The 9678-nt window shown below is 37.6% G+C and overlaps 1 protein-coding gene across 1 annotated transcript; it reads right to left on the bottom strand.

Annotated features, from left to right (window-relative positions):
- Positions 1-274: 274 nt before the first annotated feature.
- On the bottom strand, positions 275-8234 carry LOC134223043 (uncharacterized). Its single transcript, XM_062702181.1, has 3 exons — positions 7710-8234; positions 7088-7491; positions 275-373 (listed from the first exon to the last, which is right to left on the bottom strand). Exons 1-3 carry the CDS (start codon positions 8116-8118, stop codon positions 275-277), a joined length of 912 nt encoding a protein of 303 aa, XP_062558165.1. The 5' UTR covers positions 8119-8234.
- Between the last annotated feature and the right edge of the window lie 1444 nt (positions 8235-9678).

Raw genomic sequence — 9678 nt, 5'->3', positions numbered from 1 at the left:
CTGAAACAATAAGACTGAAACGAAGTTACTCGCTTGACGCGTCGCAATCCTTTTACGCAATCCAAAAGTATATCAATTGACATTAGCCCGGAAACGATACACACAATGTTGCATACGATATGGTTGCAGTTGCCATCCTCAGGCACATCGGCCGGTGTACATTGTATAATTTCAGTTCAGGTTGACAATGGGGTCCTTGGAGATACTCCGTCTCTCCAGCCTGTTCTCTTCTGCCCTGGCACGTCGCAGCCTTCTTTTAGCTTTTAGACAAGTTCTAACTATGAAGGTTCGCAATCGTGTCGTGCCACCAGTAAACCGGCTGACGGCCATCCTCCTGACGTTTGCTGAACGAGTTGTACGCAAGGTTGTACGCCTTCGATCGTGTTGGAAAAAAAATCACGATGGCCGCACGTTTCTACACAAATACTTTTCACACATTTTTGACGATTGTGACATGATTTCAAATATCTCGATAATATGTTCGGTGTTTTGATGGCTGTTGATTTCAAGATGGAACATACTGAATGATAAATTCAATCCAAATCGGGTGAGTAGGAAGGTAATTCATTATTGTTCGGAAAACCGGGAAAAAAGCATTCACAAAGACTTTTAATACAATTTTTATACATGAATTGACGCTCAGTGTTCTCATAATATACATCTGTTACAGCCTGCTGAGTTGTTATGCCCATATAGCTACCGATTCAGTCAATTATTGTCTGTTTTTGCTTTGTAGAAGCAAACTATCAAAACACGGATAATTTGCAGACACCCTGTATGCTGCCTGTATATGGATTCCATACACAGATTGGACTGACTTGCGATTTACGGCAGAATGGCTCTCCATTAGTTGGGCTGAAATTTTCATTATTCCGTGAAACTTTCGATTTCAAATTAAGTTTAAACATCAAGCTTCCGGATATCTTGAAAGCAGACTTCCGATCCTCTTGAAGGGAGGTTTCTGAGCCTCTTGAAGTGAGGATTCCAAGCCCCTTCAATGGCGGGTTTTCGACTACTTAAAAGGAGACTTTTGAACATCTCTGAGTTTTTTTAAAGTAGACTTTTTAAGCCTCTTGAAAGAATAATTCCGAGCCCTTTGAAAGTAGGTTTCCAAGTCTTTGGAAGGGGGCTTCCAAACCTTTTGAAAGGAGCTTCCTAATCTCTTGAAATTAGGTTTCCGCGCCTCTTGGTAAAAGGTCTCTAAGCCTTTTGAAGGAAGGCTTCCGAACCACTTAAAAGGAAGCTTCCTAGAATGTTGAAAGGACGCTTCTGAGACACATGAAAGAACTCTTCCAGGTCTCTTGAAAGAAGAATTCCGAGTTTCTTGAATCGAGGCTTACCAGACTCTTGAAAGGAGGCTTCCGGGCCTCTTGAAAGAAGGGTTCCGGGCGTCTTAAAAGGAAGCTTACGGGCCTTTTTAAAGGAAGCTTGCGTGGCTCTTGAATGGAGGCCTCAGGCCCCTTTGAAAAAGATTTCCGGGTCGCTTGAAAAGAGGCTTCCAGGCCTCTTGAGAGGGGTCTTCCGGGCCTCTTGAAAGGAGGCTTCAGAGCCTCTTGAGAGGAGTCTTCCGAGCCTCTTGAAAGAAGGCTTCCGAGCCTTTTGAAAGGAGGCTTCCGAGCCTCTTGAAAGGAGGCTTCCGGGCCTCTTGAAAGGAGGCTTCCAGGCCTCTTGAAAGGCGGCTTCCGGGCCTCTTGAAAGGAAGCTTCCGGGCCTCTTGAAAGGAGGCTTCCGGGCCTCTTGAAAGGAGGCTTCCGGGCCTCTTGAAAGGAGGCTTCCGGGCCTCTTAAGAGGAGGCTTCCGGGCCTCTTGAAAGGAGGCTTACGGGCCTCTTGAAAGGAGGCTTCCGGGCCTCTTGAAAGGAGGCTGCCGGGCCTCTTGAAAGGAGGCTTCCGGGCCTCTTGAAAGGAGGCTTCCGGGCCTCTTGAAAGGAGGCTTCCGGGCCTCTTGAAAGGAGGCTTCCGGGCCTCTTGAAAGGAGGCTTCCGGGCCTCTTGAAAGGAGGCTTCCGGGCCTCTTGAAAGGAGGCTTCCGGGCCTCTTGAAAGGAGGCTTCCGGGCCTCTTGAAAGGAGGCTTCCGGGCCTCTTGAAAGGAGGCTTCCGGGCCTCTTGAAAGGAGGCTTCCGGGCCTCTTGAAAGGAGGCTTCCGTGCCTCTTGAAAGGAGGCTTCCGTGCCTCTTGAAAGGAGGCTTCCGGGCCTCTTGAAAGGAGGCTTCCGGGCCTCTTGAAAGGAGGCTTCCGGGCCTCTTGAAAGGAGGCTTCCGGGCCTCTTGAAAGGAGGCTTCCGGGCCTTTTGAAAGGAGACTCATATTTTTTAAGCCTTTAACTATTTTAAGAGTTGAAAACAAAATCCAAAAAGTGCTGCACGTGTGAACCGGTTTAAAAAATACACCCTATGTTCGTTAAAAGTCGGGCAAATGTTAGGCCAATTTTGAAAAACAGCTCTGTTTTCATTTTTTGTTCTAATTTTTCAAAAAATTCTTAGAGGCTTAAAAAAATATGGGTTTTTTTTGGGGAAGTTGACCTTAAATAAAACAAAGAATCGATTGAGCGAATAATTTTTGTTGACGGAAAGTAAAAGTTTTATCAAAATTATAATACATCCGCCAATACGCATTTTTGTCCGAGGTACCCCCTGGAGTCAGCGAAGGTACCCCCAGGGGTACATGTATCCCAGGTTGAGAACCGCTTTTCTAGGTGGTCGATGAATTCGTCTACCTTGGATTCTGGCTGATAACAATATTAGTCGTGAAATACGAAGGCGCATCATCTGTTGAAGTCAGGCCTACTACAGGCTCCAGAAGAAGTCGAAAAACAATTCAAATTAAATACTAAAACTAATTACAAATTAAAGTGCTTTATACATTTCCTCTTAAATGCTAATGTTGATTCTTCTAGGGTTATTTTATTGGGTAATGAATTCCAGTAGGAAATACCTCTTACGAAAAATGAATTACCGTATGCAGACGTGTTATGTCTTGGTATAAGATATTTTATGGCGCGAACTGTTCTTAATGGTCCAAGTTTGTCATGTAAATATCTGGGAATTTTTGCTTTAACGAGCTTAAATAGAAATAAACAACATCTCATTTGTGATAATTTTGCGAATGGACATCCCAATAAATTTAGTTGCATGTGTGAAACACTGGCATATCTATTCAAACCATAAACGTAGCGTACGCATGAATTTAATGCTGCTGAAAAACAATGAAAATGTTGCCACATAAATTGCTTGTCATGTCTCACGAGCGCGCGCATTTTGCCAAAAACCATTCTACCGGATACCATTTGGCAGAAAGCTGTTTGGCCGAATTTACCATTTGACCGAACAGACCATTAGGCCGAAAATCATTGAGCCAAAGGACATTCAGCCGAATAAGTCCTTTGGCCAAAAACGCCGTTTGGCCTTAATGGTCGTTTGGCAAAAAGGACCACTGTGAAAAGTGTGATGTGAGAAAAGATACGGGAGAAATGAGGCGCGAGAGTGCGGCTATTCACTTCTAATTCCGCATTTTTCACTTCACAGTGCGAAGTGAGTAATGAGGAGTAAGAAGTGAGACGTCTCACTTCTCACTTCTCACTTGCCACTTCTTACTGTGAAAACGGAGAAGAGCGAAATGAAACTTCTTCGTTTTCGCAGTGAAAAGTGAGAAATGAGGAGTGAAAAATGAGAAGTGAAGAGTGAAAAGTGAGAAGTACTAAGTTAGATGTGAGGGCCTCACTCTTGTTCCTCATTTCTTTTATCTCACTTTTTACAAAAGTCCTTTTCGCTAAACGACCATTAAGGGTGTTCGATCATTAAGTAATTAATTAAATTATTTCTAATAAAAATACTAAATCTATTTATTAAACCTAAATTATGACTTCATCACAAACAAATTCAAAACGGCACCGTTGTATGTGCTGCATCGATTATCCTTGTTGGCTGACTGATCCAATCTCTCTATCTCTCGTCGAATAGCAGCTATATATTCTTGCCTAACGCAGATGATAACAAAACGAATTATATTGCTTCAGTCTATCGTATTGTTTGGTGTGTCTTACTCTCTCTTTTATGGCTCGACCATATTTGGAGCAGATGTGAAGAAAAATAAACTGTTGCTCCGCTGCTAAGTAATGAACGACGATTGACGAATAAACTCATGAGTATAGAACCAAACCAAGGGCAAACGGCGTTTTCGGCCAAATAACCTGTTCTGCCAAACGATATTTTCGGCCAAATTACTCTTCCTGCTAAACGACCATTTCGGTCAAACGTCATTTTCGATCAAATGACCTAGTATGACCAGAATTCTCTTTTTCTAACTCACGAGAAAGGCACAATTATCGCAAGGAGGATCAATCAAGGATTTGAAAAAAGAATTCATACGAAACATCTGTAAGAGTCTGTTTTCAACAGGAAGGCATGTAAGCAGCAGAAATACTAATACAGCGATTCCACGGGAAAAGAATAGAGTTGAAAAAAAAAGTTGTCCAATTTTGCTCAAAATCGCTTGGTATGTTCTTCATCGAAAATAATTAGACCCGTATTTTTTTATTTTTTTATTAGGGTGACCATGTTCGATATAGGGTTACCAGAAAAATCGCTATTTTTCGATTTTTTTTTATTTTAAAAAAATCATAACTTTTGAACCACTGAATCTATTTGCAATATTTTCCTATGGATAGAAAGCTTATTACTTCTAGTTCTTACTAAAATTTTTGGTTTGGTGTATTGGCGTACTCAAATTTGCTAAAATGGTCAAAATATTCGTTTTTTAAGATTTTTTAAATGTTGGACCACAACGACTATATACACTGGATTTTGTTTTTACACGATTTATATTTTCTCAATTTTCCACTCATCCTAAATGTTTAAAGCATATCAATTATCATGTGATTTTTCTTTGATTTATCCAGGATTTTTTGAAACATGTTGCGAAGAGTTTGGTGGTAAATTGAAGTCACACGATAAAAAACACGAGCGAAAAAAAATCGTGTAAAAATAAAATCCTGTGTATTTTTATATTTTTTTATGAAAATTCAAATATTTTTACATAACATATCAAAAAACTAGAAATGTTCATTGAGCCGTTTTTGTGTAACATTTTTTTGAAAATTTCAAGTTTTCTGAACATACACTCATGGAATGAGCATAATTTTCCATCACTTCAAAATAACTGCGGGAATCATTCTGTTGAAGTTATCAAACTTATTCCTAATAAATTCATGATAACCATGTGTACTAATCTAGTTTTATTTGTGAAGTAATGTACCTATCAAAAATAGGGGAGGCTTGTGCAATTCTGACCCCATTAAATGTAAGAACTATAAATCACACTCACATTGTTTAAAAGCAGAGACCAACATTGCTAGGGTTTACTCAACCATGGTTTACGCTTTAACTGGAACCACAATGGTCCGTTAGCGTCCTAATTCAGCATGAGTGCTCATAAGGGTTGCAGAGGCACTCATGCCGAATTTGAGTGGTAGCGTAAACCACGACTGAGTAAACTTAACTATTTTGAATTATTCCACAAAAGGGTCATTTTGAGTGAACCGAACTGAAACTAGAATATATTTTTTTAGCGTGTAGATTTTTTTTATATTTAGTGAAGTTGAAAAATCAATTTTGAAGTCCAAAAAACACAATTTTTCCGACCAATGAAATCTACGCTGAAATTCTTTGTGTAATGAATGCTTTCCATTGGTATTATTAAAAATTTGGCAACCAGCGCTGTCTGAGAGAATCTTGGCTCTGCTATATTGAGGAATGGTAGCTCAAATCTCAAAGCTTTAGACTACAAGCAATGGTTTTCTTTGATTACCTTCAATTAAAACTCAGCATTTAATTTGATTATTGTTATTTTTCATAATTCATCAAAAAAAATATTACATAGCAAAATTCTTACAATTTAAAACACTTTTCTTCATCTGAAAACGAAAACCGTTTCACGATAATGTAATTTTCATTTTGTGGCTTAAAGTAATGAAACGATTGTGTCCCAGAGATTTGTTTCACATGAGTCTAACGGTTCTTTATTTTCTTTTCCATTGCATTGTAATCTTTTTCGAAGAAAAACTCGTAATACATTTTGGAATCTACTTTAGAAACAGCCCAAGAGTAAAGTTGAAAGTTCGTACGCAGTTGTAATATGATGGCCTTGTAAACTTGCTTTTGAAGCGTTTCGCTTTAGAACACCTCCTAAAGCGTCACAAGGCCCTTTTCCATGGCAAGTGGCAAAAAAGTTCCACTCTGCTTTAAGACCGAAGTCTTTGTACATGTGGCACAAATTGAAAGCAGTCATCTTATTTTTGTATTGACTGCCTGATCCATCAGAAAAAAATGAATATTTTTCAGGTAAGGTAGCTTTTTTTAAATGAAATTCACACAATTTGTTATAAACAGCCGAACGGCAACATGGTTATGTTTAGTAAATTCTGCGATTGCTATGAAGCTTGTAAACTTTAAATTTTGTGCTTCATCTTTATAATATATGGCAAAAGGATGGATTGTGCATTGAGCGTTTGCCCAATGAAAACCTTGTATAGCGTCCTGAATAACAAAAGAGTAATTTTCAGAGAAGTCAGCAATTATAATGCAATCAGTTGCTTCCAAATTAATTTTAAGTTGTTTTAAGTAGTTTCCTTGTTGCGCGGCAATAAAAGAGAGATAATTCGTTTAATTTTTCTAAAAATGTTTCCACATACTCTTCTGCATTCATTCGCATTGAATTTAAATGACAACGATCTGTTTGCCTCCATTGTTTAAATTCTAAGGAATCGACATTTTCAAGAGAATTCATCAGGTCATTCTCTAGTGTCTGCGTACCCGGGCAATGATCACAGGTTTTCAACCAACATTTCTCTGTAGGATTTTCACAAAGTATTTTAAAAAACAGGTCATGATACGTTTTTAAATGGTTATGAATAAGTTTGCTGTTTTAAACATTAATTTAACCTTCTGATGATAAATGCATACGCAGACAGTATGCGTTCCACTTGAACCAGCTAGAATACAATTTTTTGGGCGGCTGCTGGAAAACATTGAAAATCCAATTTTAAAAGTAAAATATTGCTCGAAGGTTACATAAAAGTAACCTGCGCTGTACATGCACTTTTTGTCCTGCCATATTTTCAATAACGAAATCCCTTTTCCCAGGACATGCTCTGCTTATCTCGTCACTATTATAAAAGTCCCTAACTACAGTTAGAGTATCATCGCTCAAAGACAACATATTTACTCTGGTCTCCGGTGTGCTGATTAAACCTTTTTCAATCTGTAATTTCTTTGCACGTTGAGCAGTTCGTTGCGAAACACCGAATTCTTGCATCATTTTGTATGCAGTCCAGGATTTGGGAAGGGAAGTTAGAATCCTATATCGATCGTTTCTGTCAGATATTTCATCAAATTTTGCCTTCATTTGTTGAAGAATTTCCTGACCGTCTCCGGGTTTCTGGGCACCAGCGCTACCAATTGATTCAGCACTCGTTGATTCCAAAGAAAACAAAGATTCTGAAAACAAGATGGAAAAATAACTATTAGTTAAGAGCATGTTTCTTCATATAATGTAATACATATTGTATTCGATTATTCTATTTTGTTGCATGATAGGCAACTGCTCTACAAATTGAGCTACTAGATCGGAATTTTCTGAATAATCGAGTACAACTAGTATAACGTAGCAAATCATGATGTCCGAATGAACAAAAAAAAGAGATTATTCTACTTACCAACACTAGGAACAGCGTCAATTTTCGATGATCCAGCGGCATTGGGATCGATTATTTCGAAACCACCATTATTGATGTTTGCTGGTGTGGCGAAATTGTTCACTCTAGATGGTCCCGCCACGGTGAAATTATTGGTGCCTGATGGTCCGGCAACGGCGAGATCATCAAGTTTCGATTGTTCAGAAACGGTGAGTTCTTGATTTTCACATTCTATATTAACTGCACTTGGAGCTGCTGGCTCGTTTCCTTTCTTGATAATGCGATAAAGTCGGCAATAGCAGGTATTACAAATGTGGGAGCAGCTTTTATCCAATTTTATTCTCCTTTCCGCTGCATAATCATACAGTTTAGGAGTAAGTTTCCTGTAACAATTACTCCAAACATGGCAATTTGAGCATTCGTGCTTCATTGTATTAAACGTTTCTTCAGTAAGGCAACTGGACAATTTCACTGATTTTCTTGACTGACATATACTTTATCTTATAGACCACTTTAAATAGTCCCTTTGGGTATCATTTAGGTAGAGTGAACAAGGAAAAGGAGACAGATGAATCATAATCAAAAAAGGAAATACAATGAATTACCTGCATCAAAAATATTGAAAACATATAAACAAAGCAGGTAACCTATTGTATGGATCGCTGAAAACCAACCTTTTTGAAAAACGGCATATTGCTTTCCCGTTTTTGGAGAATGAAGTCATCAATAACAACACCAGACTATTCCGATTGAATTATTTTCAACTATTGCGATTCGTAAATTCTTGTAATAAACGAGACCAAACAAACACTCTTGAATAACATTTTCATACTTTTGATTTAATTTGAGCTATTTGAAATAGTGGAGAATAACGTTCATTCCATGTGTGTATGGGCAGAAAACTTGAAATTTTCAAAAAAATGTAACTCAAAAACGGCTCGATGAACATTTCTAATTTTTTGATATGTTATGTAAAAATATTTGAATTTTCATAAAAAAATATAAAAATATATAGTCGTTGTGGTCCAACATTTAAAAAATCTTAAAAAACAAATATTTTGACCATTTTAGCAAATTTGAGTACACCAATACACCAAACCAAATTTTTTAGAAAGAACTAGAAGTAATAAGCTTTCTATCCATAAAAAAATATTGCAAATCGATCCAGTGGTTCAAAAGTTATGATTTTTTAAAAATAAAAAATTTCGAGAAATAGCGATTTTTCTGGTAGCCCTATATCGAACATGGTCACCCTAATAAAAAATAAAAAAATACGGGTCTAATTATTTTCGATGAAGAACATACCAAGCGATTTTGAGCAGTGATGGGAAATGTCAAAAAAATGTCATGGCATTGCTATTACTAATCTCCTTATAACTTTTTTCAAAAGTCATTTACAGTTCTGATTTTTCGATTAACATGTAGTACTTAAAGGGTCCTAGAACTTTGTCGAACAGATCATTGTTCTAAATACAAAGTGTGAGCCATGAAAGCGAGATTTAAAAAATGTCACGAAATGTCATGACATTAATGTCATTTGACACTAATTTGGCTCTCACGCCGCCAACATCATATTTAGATAAATTACCTGTTAGAAAAAGTTTTCGGGTCCTTTAAGGGCTACATGTTTGTATGAAAACATAATTGTAAATGACTTGTGAGAAAAGCTATTAGCAAGTTAGTCTCATGACATCGATATAACATTTCCCGTCACTGATTTTGAGCAAAATTGGACAACTTTTTTTTTCAACTCTATTCTTTTCCCGTGGAATCGCTGAATAAATAGCCTTAATAAATGCTAATTCATATTAATGCCATAGTAAAGTCATATCCTGTGGGAGAACTATCAATTCAATTAAATACGTGTGAATGAAAATTTCTATCCGTCCACATATCAGTGTTCTATGGAAATCTATTTAACAGAATCTACAGGTGGGTGATATTGATTTTTGGGAGCGTATAACTTAGTTTTATTTTTTTCAACAATGTT

This window comes from Armigeres subalbatus, chromosome 3 (assembly GCF_024139115.2).
Source record: "Armigeres subalbatus isolate Guangzhou_Male chromosome 3, GZ_Asu_2, whole genome shotgun sequence".
Lineage (NCBI taxonomy): Eukaryota > Metazoa > Arthropoda > Insecta > Diptera > Culicidae > Armigeres > Armigeres subalbatus.
This window is presented reverse-complemented; position numbering and strand designations above follow the sequence as displayed.